Source organism: Vicugna pacos, chromosome 12, assembly GCF_048564905.1.
Source record: "Vicugna pacos chromosome 12, VicPac4, whole genome shotgun sequence".
Classification (NCBI taxonomy): domain Eukaryota; kingdom Metazoa; phylum Chordata; class Mammalia; order Artiodactyla; family Camelidae; genus Vicugna; species Vicugna pacos.
In genome coordinates, this window is record NC_132998.1 from 34,903,567 (window position 1) to 34,919,896 (window position 16,330).

The window sequence follows — 16,330 nt, forward strand, 5'->3', positions numbered from 1 at the left end:
AAAGCTCAAGAATATAAAAATATCTAGCACTCAACAAGGCAAAATTTAAAATGTCCTGCAGCCAATGAAGCCATGCAAAAAAACCAAAAAACCAAAAAAAAAAAACACAACAAAAAACCCCCCAGAAAAATACAACTCATAATGAATAGAAAAATAAATCAATAGAAACAGATCTAGAAATGACACAAATAAATGATAGAATTAGTAGTAATGGACATTAAACAGTTAACATAACTATGTTCCTTATGTTTAAGAATGTAAAGACTGACCACATTAAGCAGAGCATGGAAAATATAGCAAATATCCAAATTGAACTTCCACTGTTGAAAAACACAATGTCTCAGGTGAAAAATACATTGAATATAATTAGTAGGTTAGATACTACAGAAGAGAAGATTTGTGAAGTTCAATATATAGCAATAGAAACGACCCAATATGAGACACAGGAGGAAAAAACGTAGAAAAATAAATAAATAAATCAGCAATTTAAATAAATACATCAGTCAGCTGTGGAACAACTCCAAACAATCTAATATATATGCAATTGGAGTCTACAAAGGAGAGAAGAGAGAGGAGGGGAACAGAAAAATAATTAACAAATAATGGCTGAAATTTTTCTAAATTCAATTGCTATAAATCCACAGATCCAAGAAGCACAACAAAACTTAAACATATGAAAAAAGAAGAAAACTACCCCAAGACATACCATAATCAAATAGTTTAACAATGAATACTAAAGAGAAAACTTAAAAAGCAGCCAGAAGAAAAAGCTAGTAATGCATTATGTACAGAAGAACAAATACAAGACTGGCAGCTTTTTGACAGAAATAATGTAGACAAAAGACAGCGAGCAGAATCCTGAAAGTACTGACAGGAGAAAAAAAAAAGTCAACCTACAATTCTATACCCAGCAAAAATATCTTTCAAAAATGAAGAAGAAATAAAGACTTTTTCAGGCATAGAAAAGCAAAAAAAAAAAAAGAAAAAGTTTTTTACTGGCAGACCTGCATTATGTTAAAAGAAGTCCTTCAGGCAGAAGAAAAATGAAACCAGATGGGTATCTGGATCTACAAAAAATAATGAAAATCATCAAAAAGGGAAAATAGGTGGCTACATTTAAAATATTTTTTCTTATCTTTAAAATATCTTTAAACGATAATTGACTTTTGAGAGCAAAAATATTAACAATGTATTGTGGAATTTATCATACACATAGAAGTCAAATATATGACAACAGTAGCACAAGGTTGGAGGTAGTAAATGGGATTATACTGTTGTAAGTTTCTTATACTATATGTGAAGTGGTAAATATTACTTAAATATAGACTGTGTTAAGTCAAAGATGATTCAAGGAAATGGAAAGCTAACCCATGCTCTTGGATTGGAAAAATTAATATAGTTAAAGTGGCCATACTACCCAAAGCAGTCTACATATTTAATGCAGTCACTATCAAATTACCCATGACATTTTTCACAGAACTAGAATAAACCTAAAATTTATATGGAACCACAAAAGACCCAGAATTGCCAAAGCAATCCTGAGGGAAAAAAACAAAGCTGGAGGCATAACCCTTCCAGAATTCATACAATACCACAAAGTTACAGTAATCAAAACAGCATGGTATTGGCACAAAAACAGACAGAGATCAATGCAACAGAATAGAGAGCCCAGAAATAAACCCACACACCTATGGTCAATTAATCTTCAACAAAGAAAGTAAGACTACATAGCAGAGAAAAGACAATCACTTTGGCAAGTTATGTTGGGAAAACTGGACAGCCATATGCAAATCAATGAAGTTAAAACACTCCCTCAAACCATACACAAAAATAAACTTAAAATGGCTTAAAGACTTAAATATAAGACATGACACCATAAAACTCCTAGAAGAGAACACAGAGAAAACATTCTGAGACAGAAATTGTAGCAATGTTTTCTTAGGTCAGTCTCTTAAGGCAAAAGCAAAAATAGAGAGATGGGACCTAATTAAACTTATAAGCTTTTGTACAGCAAAGATAACCATAAATAAAATGAAAAGACAGTCTAAAGACTGGGAGAAAATATTTGCAAATCATATAACCTACAAGGGCTTAATTTCTAAAATGCACAAACAGCTCATATAGCTCAATATCAAAAAAAACCAGACAACTCAATCTAACAATCGGCAGAAGACCAAAACAGACATTTCTCCAAAAAGGACATACAGATGGCCAAGAGGACATGAAAAGATGCTCAACATTGCTAATTATTAAAGAAATGCAAAACAACACTATAATAAGATATCATCTCACACTGGTCAGAATGGCCATCAACCAAAGTCTACAAATAATAAATACTGGAGAGGGTGTGGAGAAAAGGGAACCTTCCTACACTGTTGGTGGAAATTTATAGTGGTGCAGCCACTAAGGAGAACAGTATGGAGATACCTTAAAAGAATAAAAATAGATTTTCCTTATGATCCAGTAATCCCACTCCTGGGCATATATCTGGAAAAGACAAAAATGCTAATTTGAAAAGATACATACACCCTAACATTCCTAGCAGCACTATTTACGATAGCCAAGACATGGAAACAACCTAAGTGTCCATCTTCAGATGAATGGATAAAGAAGATGTGATATATATGTATATACACAGTGGAATATTACTTAGCCATAAAAAGAATGAAATAATTCCATTTGTAGTAACGTGGATGGACCTAGAGATTAGCATACTAAGTGGAGTCATTCAGACAAAGACAAATATCATATGATATCACTTACATGTGGAACATAAAAAAATGATATAAATGAATTTATTTACAAAACAGAAAGAGACTCACAGACATACAAAACAAACTTATAGTTACCAAAAAGGAAAGCAGGGGGAGGGATAAATTAAGAGTTTGTGATTAACAGATATACAGTACTATATATAAAATAGATAAACAACAAGGACCTACTGTATAGCACAGGGAACTATATTAAATTCTTGTAATAAACTATAATGAAAAGAAGTGGGAAAAAAATATATATATGTAACTAGATTGAATCACTTTTAGGTATACCTGAAATTAACACAATATTCTAAATCAACTATACTTCAATAAAAAAGATGTATACTATAAACCCTAAAGCAATCACCATTTTTAAGAGTTATAACTAATAAACAAAAATGGAAATAAAAAGGACCCTAAAATACTCAATCCAACAGAAGATAGAAAAAAAAGAGAGATAGATTTTTTTTAAAAATCAAGATTGTAGAATAAACAGAACCATATCAATAATCACATTAAATTTAAAAGATCTAAATACTCCAATTAAAGGCAGAGATTATCAGATTGAATAAAAATTTTTTAAAGACACAACTATGCTGCTTACAAGAAATCCACTTTAAATATTAAGACATAAATAAGTTAAAAGGAGAAGAATAGAAAAAGATATACCATGCCTACACTAATCAAAAGCTTTTGATAGTGGCTATATTATTACCTAACAAAGATTTCAGATCAAAGAAAATTACCAGAAATAAAGAAGGACATTTCATACTGATTAAGGAAGCAATTCATTGCAAGGATATAATAACCCTAAATGTTTATGCACTTAATAATAAGGCTTCAAAATCCATGAAGCAAAAACTGCAAGAAGAAATAGATAAATGGATAATTATAGCTGGAGATTTTAACAACTTTCTCTTTGAAATTGACAGAACAAGTAGATAAAATCACTAAAGATATAGAAGATTTGAGTAACACTGTCAACCAGCTTGATCTGATTAACATTTATATAACAGTTCACCAACAACAGTAGCATACACAGTCTTTTCAAGAGCACAGGAACATTTATCAAGATAGGCTATAAAACGAGTACCAATAAGTGAAAAAGATTCAAATCACACAAATTATATTTTCTCACCACAAAAGAATTACTTTGAAATCAACAGGAATGTATCTGGGAAATCCCTAAATAATTGGAAATTAAGTAACATATTTTTGAATAACCCATGGGTCAAGAAGTCAAAAGGAAAATCAGAAAGCATTTAAGCTCAACTAAAAATGAAAACATATCAAAATTTATGAGCCACAACTGAAGAAGTACTTAGGAGGAAAAAAAAGATTTCAAATCAGTGATGTACAGTTTTATTTTAAGAAGCTAATAAAAGAAAAAAAATTAAACCCAAAGGAAGCAGAAGAAAGTAAGAAAGACAAAAGCAAAAATGACATAGAAAAACAGAGAAAATCATTGAAACCAAAAGCTGTTTTTTTTGAGAACATGAGCATGTCTAGGATTTCAAAAACCATTAAATGACACAGTTAGAATACTGAAGCTTCTATTTTTAGTAAATAAGAAAACTAGACCATAAACCATGGGAAATATCAAGTATCTGTATTGTGTTTGAGTGCTTGCTTGCTCATGCCTGTCTGATTTTTTCTGGAAAACATGAAAGATCTTATGTGCTACTGGAGAGAAGGAATCCATAAAGCCATTTAAAGTAAATTACGTATTTTTACATAAGTATATAAATGCATGTGTGTTCACATACTCTCATAAGAGTTCAGAACTGTGGTAAGACTATCTTGCTTTTCTTTACTTTTCTAAACTCTATCCCCTACTTGGCTTCTCCTTTTTAAAAATGCTATTTGGAGAAATAGTTCATTCATTTATTCATTCAACATAATTATGAAATGCTACAACATGCCAAAGACTGTGGGACATGCTGCGGGACACAGCTGTTAACCAGACAAACAAGGTCCTTGCCCACTGAGCAGAGTCTAATGTGAGATACAGACAAGTAAATAGGCAATAACAATGTACTAGTGTAAAAATGCTGTCATGGAAAGAACAAGCGCCAGGGGAACCCATGAGATGGGTAATCAACTTGGACCTGAAATACTCCTCAAGCTAGCAGCTAAGAAGTTTTTTTGATATGATAACTAAGTTTCTTGAATTATTATGATTCAACACAGGCAACAAAATTTTAGGTATGAAGCAATACGTAAGCTATGAGTTCAATACTGAGAGAATTCCTTGACTATTATGTATCTAATATTTACTTCTTACTCTGTTCACACTGTGCTAGTATTCTGTTGAAATTTTCATCTCAGAACTTAAATAACACTTAGCTTAAATAACAATATAGAATGCTATTTTACTAACACTATATTATTGAGAGTTTTTTTGTAAGTATTCTAGAAAAGAAAGAACATATAGGTGATTCTAACCTGTTCAGAACTTTGAAAAGATGTCTTTGTTATACTAAGGCATAAGAAATGGCAGAACATAAGCCAAGAATCTGGACCCTTAGGCAAAGTTTGAGGGATTCCAGGCTTAGAGAGTGATGCAAGACCAGAGAAATGTGAAGATTCCAAAGATTAGGTAGGAAAGGGCCCATGACTCATTTAAGAAGCTCAGATAGGTTTTAAAAGTATGCATTTCCTTTAACCCTTGATTTTCACATTTGGAAATATGTCAAGGTATTATTATAAACTTCCATATTTTAGCTACAAGATTGTACATTGTAATTGGTTACACTGAAAAGTTGGAAACAACCCAGATACCTAACAATAGCAGCCTGGCTAAATAAATTGTCATATCCACACAATAGACTTCTAACCAGGTTTTTAAATATGTACCAATGTTTCTCAAACTTTATTGTGCATCAGAATTGCCTGGAAGGCTTGTTGAAACACAGATTGCTGGGCCCCACTTCTAGAGTTTTTGATTCTGTCAATCTGATGTAGGGTCCAAGAATTTGCATTTCTAACAAGTTCCCAGGTTGATACTGGTGATGTTGGTGTGGGGGCCACATTTTGAGAACCACTGATGAGTTTTTTTTTTATGGCTTGGAAAAATATTCACAAGGTTCTGTAAGTTGAAACAAAGCTGTTTACATTATATTCTACATGTATATATATACAGAAGTTTAGATGGAAAAATATCAAGCTGGTATCCCTGGTTGTCTTTGAGGTGGATCAAATTGCAGTTTCTTAATGTCTTCTACATTTCGAGTGACAGATTTTTCTGTAATGAGCATAGTAGTAATCACTAAACATAATCAAATTTCTTAATTTAAAAAATAAGATCATGAAGTCCTTGCCAATAGCACTAACAAGCTGGAAACATTAAAGTGGGCTTGGTCCTCGTCCCCCACTGGCTTTTTAACTACGTCTTGTTAGGAGTGTGTCTTCAGAAGCAATCACAGACAGAGGAAGAGTGATGGGCCCATAGGTACATCCTGTCCCTGATGGGGACAAAAACAAAAGAGGCTGATACTATATGGAGGGTTTCTATACTTTTTCTTCCTTCATTTTAGTAGTGCCATACAGACTTCTACTGGGGATGTTTGAAGAAAAACTGGGTGGAACCCAAAAGGCGACCTGCCAGAAGCTTGAAGCATCTGGATTGGCATACTCTTTGTTTCCTGATGCAGGACAGATCCATTTCCCAGGGTATCAGATTAAGGCGTCTCCTTTCTGGAAAAAAGATTTCATGGTTTAAATTCCCGTTCACTTTTGTGATTGTGGCACTCTGCTGTCTCACTTCCAGCATGCAGCCTCAGGGATCATGATGTCCCTTCCCTGCTGATACCAGCGTGCCAACTGTGGTGTCATGCACTCCAAGCACAGAGCTGCCATTCAGCTTCCACAGTCTGGGTTCAGGAAGCAAAAGAGTTTCTAAGTTCCTACAAACCTTGACAGATCTTCCTCTAGCCTTGCATGTGCTGAACAATTCTCACGGGGAGGGAGTGAGAGGGGACTAGGATAAATGTCAAGGGTAAATATGTGCCAGGAAGAGAGAAAGCGACCAGTTGCCACGAATGTTCAGGAAAAGGAAGGGTGGGTGACAGTGTAGCATGCCATAGACTTTCCAGTGGAATGCTTATTTAGTTAGCCCTGGTTACCCTTTTCCGTGTCCTTACACTACTGTGGTTGATACATGTGAGGTAACTACATCACTGATCTTATTTAGAGCAACAGGTCTTCATAGATGTCTAACATAATGACAGTGTTTGTGAGTCATTTGGAAAATAAACCCATGTAAGCTCACAATGGATTCAGTGGGGTTTTTTTTTAACTTTTACTAATTCAAAATATAAAAACATGTTCTGATTTAGGCTGTTGTTAAAATAAAGATACATTACTTCTATATTGACTTTCCAATAGGTGACATATTATTTGTTGGAAAATTTTATTCTATGATACTTTCCACCACTTTACATGTGAATAAATGAGGCAGAATATTGTTTAAGATACAACTTTTTCTGAGTTTTGCAAGTTCAAAATTAGCTAGATAGGAAGATACCAGTTAATAATTCAGTCTTTAAAACTATTGCTTTAATACCTGTCCCCTTTTGGTGCTATGATATAAATTCATTATGTTAATCTACTTAGGATCCTGTAAAAGGAAGTTATTTGAAATTCTTACTTATTATTTGAATGCCAAGAACAATGTTATAATTAATCAATTCATTTACCAGAAATTTATTGAATACCTACTCTGTGCCAGGCACTGTCCTGGGATGTATCAGTGACTCCCCTCAAGGCTGGGAAGACATAAAACATTAAACAACTACAACTATTATGTGCAGGTGGTAATAAGCACTTAGAAAAAAACCAAAGCAGGGCCGTTATAAGAACTCTGTATTTTATTCTGAGAGAAATGGGAGATCTTTGGGTGGGGGTGAATTTAAGCAAGGGAGTGACATAAGCCAACTTCTGTTTATAGAGAATCACTCTGGCTGCTAGATGGAGAATTGGCTTTAGGAGGCCTAGTGTCTGTTGAACTATCACTCTCCCCCAAAGTTATATTTCATTGAGGACAATTCTATACCAGTAGACCTGAAGATTTGATCTGACACAGTAGATTCCTGTCTTTTCACACTTTTGATGCAAAATCTATTTGTAAAATGAAATGTTTCTATCCAAAGTATTCCTTAAAGAATTTTTTTTCTGGAAAGTTACTTTTAGATACATTCTCTCTAAACGGCAGTTTATACATAGGCTATTTTGTAATAATTTACTTCACTTTCATACTACAATCGGCCCTCCATGTCTGTGGGTTCCATATTAACATATACAGAGGGCCAACTGAGGGACTTGAGCATTCACGAATTTTGGTATTCATGAGGGTCCTGGAACCAGTTCCCTAGATGCGAAGGGATGATGGTATGCGGTTACCAAAATATTTCTGGTTTTTTGTGAATAGGTTTTTAACATATTTTTTAAAAGCCAATAGATGCTTAAGAACTTTTCAGAGGAGCTTTGTGTTTCTTATTGCATAAATCAATGAGATTGAGGTTTTATCTTTTTTTTAAACTGCATAATGAGGTATAACTTAGTGTTGGCCTCCTTACAATACTGTTTAATGTTATAATATATTTATATTCATTGGAGATTTCCTTTTCCACCAATCTCTACTCTTCCATAGTAACAGATCTACTAGAGAATTTTGCACCACCTCAACTGAGGGGCCTTTTTATTAGTCCCATATAATGTGTAAACATGTGCCCCAAATCTGTCCCTTCCTTTTGGGGGGGGTGGGGGTAATTAGGTTCATTTATGTATTTATTTTTAGAGGAGGTACTGGGGATTGAACCCAGGACCTTGTGCATGCTAGGCATGCACTCTATCACTTGAGCTATATCCTACCCCCCAAGTCTGTCCCTTCTGAGCATTCCTGCCTCTGGTTTCCCCCTCAGAACTAAAGCCTTAAATTGCCTTTAGAGTCTGTCTATAACCTGCACAATAAAAAGTCTCATCACTTTATTATACCTTGCATTTAACCAAAAGTGCTATCAACTAACTTGAGTTACTTAGTTGAGGCACTTCACTCACTGCATTTGGACTTAAGTGACTTTTGACTATTTCAGAAGTTGAATCTATCCTCAAAGGATTGTATATTTACTACTAGTAAAGATATCCCCAGTATATACCACAAGCTTGCAAGGCAGATACAGAAAAGGAGAACCAAAAATTTTCGTAACAAAAGTGGTCCCAATTAATAACTAATGAGTCTTTGAAAGGGTCACATTTATTTAGAAATATAAGTGCCTAGATCTTGATTTTGCAGTTGCTTCCTAACTGGTCTTCCTGCTTCTATTCTTTATTCTTTATAATCCCATTATCTTCACAGAAGTGAGAGAGACTTACCTTTTTAAAAAATGTGTATCAGATCATATCACTTCTCTGCCTGTTACCTCCCAGTGGCTTCTCACTACAAGTAGAATAACGCTATCTTGGCCTTTAAAGGGCTTTCTATTCATGATCCGTCATACCCTGGCTCTGTCCTCCTCTCCAAACACTGACCCCTTGTCTCCTGGACTCCACTCACGCTGGCCTTGTTCTTCCTTGACTAAGCCAAGCTTGATTCCACTTCAAGTCCTTTAAATTTGCTATTCTTTCTGCCTAGAATGTTCTTCCCCCAAGGTCTCTTCATGTTGCCTTCATCCCAAGAGTTAGATCTCTGCTGGTTATTCAATTTATATTTTTCTACATCCAAACAGGCAGCATAAAATCTGTTCCTTGGGATAACAGGCAGCTCTTCCCCAGGTGTGATCAAAGTCTAAAAACCTCTTGTTATCTTATCACTTGTAGATGACAAAAGGTATAAATCAAACCAAGACTGTACAGGGCAAAGAGTTCAGGGTTTGCACATGGTCCTATTTATGCATAGAATTTTCTTTTTCTTTACAGGTTATTTTCAGAGCTTTGTCACCACCATATGATGTGGAGAACCCTTACAGTGCCAAAGTACAGGAGCAGCTGAAGATCACCAATCTCCGTGTGCAGCTGCTTAAACGACAGTCTTGTCCCTGTCAGAGAAACGACCTTAACACAAAGCCTCAACATTTTACGCACTATGCAATCTATGATTTCATTGTCAAGGGCAGCTGCTTCTGTAACGGCCACGCTGATCAGTGTGTACCTGTTGATGGCTTCAGACCTGTCAAGGCCCCTGGAACGTACCATGTGGTATGTAAAACAAGTCCTCACTTACGAAAGGCAAACCATAAGTTACCTTCAGCTTTGGGCATTGGTAGTCTAAGTTCCCTTAGAGTGGGTCTGTCCTTACATAGTGCTTCTTGTTTCTTCCTCTGCTGATTCACTCCTCTGACTCCATGCTCATCCTATAAAGTACCTATTGACTTGTTTTTTAATCTTCAATTTTAGAATTATAAATAGTCAAGCATGATAACCAGATTCCTTGGAAAACATCCTTGCCAATTTTTAGTACCATGACTTTCAGATATAAAGTGTAAGGTGAGCAGTAGGAGAGGTTGGCATAATCATATTAGTGGCATTATCACACAGAAACCAGCTTTGACAGTAAATGGGTACCATTGTTGAGCAGATTTTAAAATGGAAAAAGTAAGAATCTCAACTTAATGCCTGGTATCTTTTGCTGGCCAGCCAATAGAAATAATAATTCTCTGTGACGAGTGGCCTCCCACCCTAGGGCAGAGTTAAACTCTCTTTCCTCTAGGTTCACACTTCTCACTGTGCTTTCCTCTGAACTTTTACTTGTTTGCATCTCCCAGGAGATCACAAACTCCTTCAGAACGGGGACTATGTGATCTTTGTATCCTCAGGACCTAGTGCATTACCTGAACTAGAAGTAGGTGTTCAGTATGTGTTTCCTTGGGTGATAGCAACATAGGATTAGGGAGATGATGAAAATTACTGTCATTGTTTGTCCTCACCTCACCTTCTTCCAAAAAAGATATCAAGTGACTCATACAGAAAGTACCTTGTTGGGAAGCATCCAGAGCTATGGATGGGGATTAGGCAAGAAGGAGAGCATGCCAATTCCTTAATTTTATATTTTGCTCTGATATTTCTGATCAAACCAAACCAAAAATAAATAAATACAATTTAAAAGGCCTCAGAATATTCTTACTTCACTCCCTGAAGAGTAGACTTCTTTCCTCATTTGTCTTCTTTCTCCCAGTCCTGATAGAGGATAGGGCCATGATGGACCATGAACCAGCAGCCAGCAGGACAGTCTGTGTTAGCTGGGCTGGGTTGCTGGGGTGCAGGGCAGTGCTGGGGTAACTAAAGTGACTAGGACAGCAGCCAGGAAGTAACAAAAATAGAAACAATGCTATTGCTTCTAGAAGTGAAGCTTGGGTTCCCAAGTTGAAGAAAGCACAGTATTCATTCAACAAACACCTATTGGTTTCTACTCATTAATGGATTTTTGAACCAATATTGTTTCAAATAAAGATTGGAATAATTTGTTATTTCTAAGTTAATTGGGTTCAGGTATTATTCAAATAGAAAATAATCCAGACATTCTAGAAACATGTCAACCAACTAGACTGTAAACAAGAAAGTTTGTGTGAGGGAAGGTACTAACACATTTCTGCCATTCTATTTAAGTGAATTAGTGAAAGGAGAGCCTGCAGGCTGCAATGGACTGAATGTTTGTGTTCCCCTCACTCCCACACCGCCCAAATTCATAGGTTGAAACCCTAATTCCATTGTGATGTTATGTGGAGGTGGAGCCTTTGGGAAATAATTAGGTCATGAGAGTAGAGCCCTCATGAGTGGGATTAGTGCTTTTAAGAGGTCAGAAAGCTAGCTAGCACTCTTTCTGCCATATGAGAACATAGTGAGAAGTCTGCAGTTTACAACCTGGAAGAAGGCTCTCACCAGAAACTGACCATGTTCACACCCTGATCTCAGACTTCCAGCCTCCAAAACTGTGAGAAATAAATTTCTGTTGTTTATAATCCACCTGGTCTATGGTACTTTGTTCTAGCAGCCCAAATGGACCAAGAAGCTGGCCTTCTGTTTCCTCAACTCTCTCTTATAAATCAAGCCTTATAGGATCATTTCATGATAGATTCCTGAGCAAAAGGACAGACACAAGCCTAGAGGCTCCAATAACATGGCCCATTATAGGCAATATTTGTGGTGTGAATGACCTATGAGGCAACCTGAACAGCTCTGATAACCAAGTTACCAGAGTTCTCAAAAGCCTTTATAAAACATTTGTGAGTATGCATTTAAAAAGCAAAAGGGTTTTTTTTAAGTAAATATTCTGAATGTAAACTTTCAAAGAGTTAGCAACACTTTCTAAGGCTGAAGAGAAAATTCCAGGAGTTTCTATTATATATTCTGGATGTATGTAAATATACTGTCCAGGGTGAGAGGCACTGGGAGTGGCTGTCTTGCGTCCACTTCTCACCCAGTAGCAGCGATCCTGTCTTCGTCTCCTGTGCCCAGGACAAGCTGGTGAAGGTACAGAACCTGGCAAACTACAAGCTGAAGACCAACCATATTATCTACATGGGCTACCTGAACACTGTGACTGTCTCTCCAGATGGATCCCTCTGTGTTTCTAGAGGCAAGGATGGTGAGGCCATGCTGTGGCACCTCAACAAAAGTAAGCACCTTTGTATGCTAGATGATGGGGACATCAATGCCCTGTGTTCCAGCCCAACCACTGCTGGCTCTGTATCACCACAGGCCCCAATATCAAGATCTGGGACTTGGAAGGCAAGATGATTGTAGATGAACTGAAGCAAGAAATTATCAGTACCAGCAGGAAGGCAGAGCTACCCCAGTGCACCTCTCTGACCTAGTCTGCTGATGGCAAAAGTCTTAAAATACAACTATTAAAATACAGTTATTCTATACAGTCTTCTTCCAGCCTACCAAGGCTTTACCAATGGTGATGGAAACAGTGATGTCTGGACTCTGTGCCACTTCATTAAAGAGAGCGCTAAAGTTTGCCTCTGGCAATCCTATGCCAAGAATATGGGCTTACATAGTAAGCATGTGGGAGCCTTCACTGTGGTCCTGCAAAGATGCTGATGAAGCCAAAAGGGTGTAGTCACATTTGAAGATCTCATGTATTCTCAGTGGAACCCTGATTACCTCGACCATTCTGACCAGCCCAGATTTGCAAAAACAATGGTTGCAAGAAGTGAAAGGCATGGCTGACTTATATCATTAGCGTAAGGATTCAGCTGGTCTCCAACCTCAAGAAGAAGGGCTTCTCCCTGACAAAACTGGCATGTTTTGTTTCACAGGGCGAGAGCCTGAACAGGTGTAGTGGCTGACCAAAGAGTTCTCCATCTACATGACAAAGGTCAGCCATATCTCAGTGACATCTTGGTCAACTGGGCTACCTTGCTCGTGACATCCACCAAGTATCACCAAGTGAGTTCCCTGATGAGAGGGAACAGAGACAATTGTCCTGACTTCAGCTCCACAGTTGTAAGAGTCACATGGAGGATGAGGGAGGGTGAAACGTGGTAAGCGAGTCATTTCTTTCAACCACAGTGCTTAACCCTTGGCGATGTGTTTCTCAGAAAAGAACATGGAGTGAAATGGGACAGAGGCCGATGATCCGTGGCTGGTGTCTGGAACTCTGTGGCTCTAAACTCTTCCCCATCCTTATATTTCCAGATTTTCTGAAAGAGTTTACATGTGCAAGAAAATCAGGACCCCCCCAAATCTGCCAATCACTCTATTGTAATATTGCAGAAGCTTTAACTGACACACCTTATGGTGTTGGGGGTTCCTCTGTGGAACCAGCATGTGAAGTAGCCCATATTAGAGGCTTCGTGAGAATACCTAATTTCTAACATTAATGGTCAGCCTGTTTTTCCTCCCATGATTGAGCAGCCTTATCAACAGACTAAATTACAGAAATCACGTTCTATGAAAACCAGTGAGTCTGCTGCCAGTGCAGCAAGGGAAATAAAAGATGCTGTTTCCTGCCTTATATAAGAAGAAAGAAAGGAGGCTCTCCTTTTTAATACTTGAAGACATTTTAAGGTTCCTCTCTTTTCCTTTATCACTGTTGTTCTTTTCCTTAGAAAGATCTATAACTAACTTAGATTTTCATCCTGTTCTACTGCTGGATTGACCATCTACCGCATCCTGTTAGGATTTAGTTACTTGAAGAATGAAGAACATCATTTACTGCTCACCCTATACTGTCACCTCTCTTGGCAAGGAATAGTGGAAAGTAGGTAACTGCACTTTATTTTAGCATCCTCTTCAACAATTAATTGTCTCCTGTTGAAATGTTGCCTCTGCCCAGTGGAACCTCATATTTTCTTTCAGCATGGTTGTGCAGCCACTCATTTCATATCACAAGTCAGGCAATGCAGGGCAGTACCAGGGAAGAGGGTGCTCTGGGCTTTGGTTTTGGTGCTGCCAGCTGGGCTCAGACTTCACTCAGGTAAGGTGAAGGTAACCTCCATCTGCTCTAATCATGTAAACTTATTGCAGCCTGGTTTCTGTGTTTCAGTAAAGTTACTGTAGACACACTGCCCCCCTCCAGAAAAAAAAAAAAGAAAGAAAGAAACTATCAACCTAAAAAGAGGATCTGGATAACCAAGTAAAGGGGGTTATATATTAAGTGTTTTTCCATTTCAAAAGGATGTTAGAATAAGAAGTCTCCATCCAAAAGCTCCTGTGGGATGGAAACCTCATTTCCATACTAAGCTCAGGCTCCTTTTGAATTTCTTCTTAAAATAATGCTTGTCTTGTGACATCCTGCTCCCCAGATTTCATATTGATTTCAGCTTCTGCAGCAGTGGTGGTAGCCCCTAGTGCTGTAACTATAGCATATACCAAAACTAGGCAAGACCAAGTCAAACATGGAGCTCATGCCAGGTAAGGGGTAAGAAACAGATAAGTGGCCAGGGCCATGCTGGCTTCCACGGATCCAGCTTAATGAGACTTCTTGCTATCTCCGTTCTCTTAAAAAAAAAAAAAAGCCATAAGCAATTGGATGAGCAGAGGCTTACAACTGGAAATGTGTATGGTTCTGGTTTCAGACTTTTCCCATTCCTACTCAGGTGCATTTTATTTTTATGTACATTTTTTCTTGATTATAAAGAGTTGGTATTAAATTTGGATACAGATGCCTCTTCTGAAAGGGATATTCTCATCCTTAGGATAGCTTAGCTGAGCAAATTGCACATTAAAAGCATAATATTTTACCCCATCAAGATAATGGCCATAAGATCAATTTTCTTCTCATGTTTGTTTACCTGTGAACACCATTCATTATACATATGCAGCTATAGATAACTAGATTCATAAAGCTGTGCCTGCAGAACGGAAGGTAGCCTCTTAAGAAACTATTCTTTTATTTGTCAGCTTGTCATAGGTACGTGTGTATAAATCTGACTCTCTCTGGTATAGTTTTTCTTTATAGCAGTCATTCTCAAAGTGTGGTCTCTGAACCAGCAGCATCAGGGTTACCTGGGAACTTATTACAACAGCAGATTCTCAGGCCCTACCCCAGACCTACTGAATCAGAAACTTTAGAGCTGGGGCCCGGGAATCTGTGTTTAACAAGCCCTCAGGCGATTCCAATGCTTGCTGAGGTTTGTGAGCTATTGCTTTACAGCCTGTGCCGTATCACCTGCAGCTAATGCTGTGAGGGTGAGAAATTAATTAATGAAATCTGGTTTTATGGGCTCAAATGTTTGATAGAGAACTAGGGAAGTTAATGGAAACGATAGTCTGTTTCTTAAGCTATGTAAGATTTTTAGGGCCTTTTTTTTCCTTTGGGAGAGGGGAGTAGGAAAAGGCATGAAGTAGGGTACAAGTCCACAGCCTCATTTACCTTTAAACACCCGTCCTGTGTCTTTTAAAGTAGTACCACCTTTTCCATGTTTCCCCCTCCTCCCAGATCTATTCCATAAATGGATAAATCCTTCACCAGTTCAGTTTTTCCTTATTTGCTCATGTCACTGGAAGGCAGAACAGCACAGTGATTAAGACCCTAGCCTTGGAGTCAAATAGATCTGGATTTGACTCACCACAGCATTTACTAAGTTACTCAGTCTCAATGAACCTCAGTTTTCTAAGAAAATGAGAATAATATGTACATTAAATGGTTACTGTGAGGATTAAAAATATGACAGCCAGTGCCTGGCATATGGTAGCCACTATTTACATTGCTGATGTTATATTGTATTATCTCAGCCTTTACTACTACTTTCCCCACATATGCTTCTTCCCCAATAACAACAAGAATATATCAGGGTGTATGTGCTGTTTGACATGTTTACAAGGCTAGAGGCTTTGTGTCAAGGAAAACTGTACTTTGACTCCAGTCTTCTGGGAGCCCAGAAATTATGTGACGAGATCTTGAGCTTTATCTCTTTGCAGCTGGGGAGGACTAATTTAGTTCTCTTTCTCCCAGCAGCTGGTGATTTTACAGCCATTGGATGATGAATGGTAATAAGGAACATGGAACGTTCCATTGTTTTACTAAAATATAATCCATTGGATAACACAAAGGCCTTAGAATAGTATGGAGAATTGTTTAAAGGCCTTGAGGCACACTAAGGTTAAGGTGGATTTTTCTTTTGTAATCA

The 16,330-nt window shown here is 37.4% G+C and overlaps 1 protein-coding gene and 1 pseudogene across 3 annotated transcripts in view; both read left to right on the plus strand.

Annotated features, from left to right (window-relative positions):
• NTN4 (netrin 4) overlaps positions 1-16,330 on the plus strand; it is a 104,104-nt gene that overhangs the window by 28,086 nt on the left and 59,688 nt on the right. For all 3 annotated transcript variants that reach the window (XM_072973205.1, XM_006197915.3, XM_072973204.1), the window contains exon 3: positions 9,672-9,950. In XM_072973205.1, the coding sequence (XP_072829306.1) occupies positions 9,672-9,950 (279 nt within the window). The remainder of the gene's footprint in view (positions 1-9,671; positions 9,951-16,330) is intronic.
• Positions 10,950-12,658, plus strand: LOC140700356 (small ribosomal subunit protein RACK1-like; annotated as a pseudogene).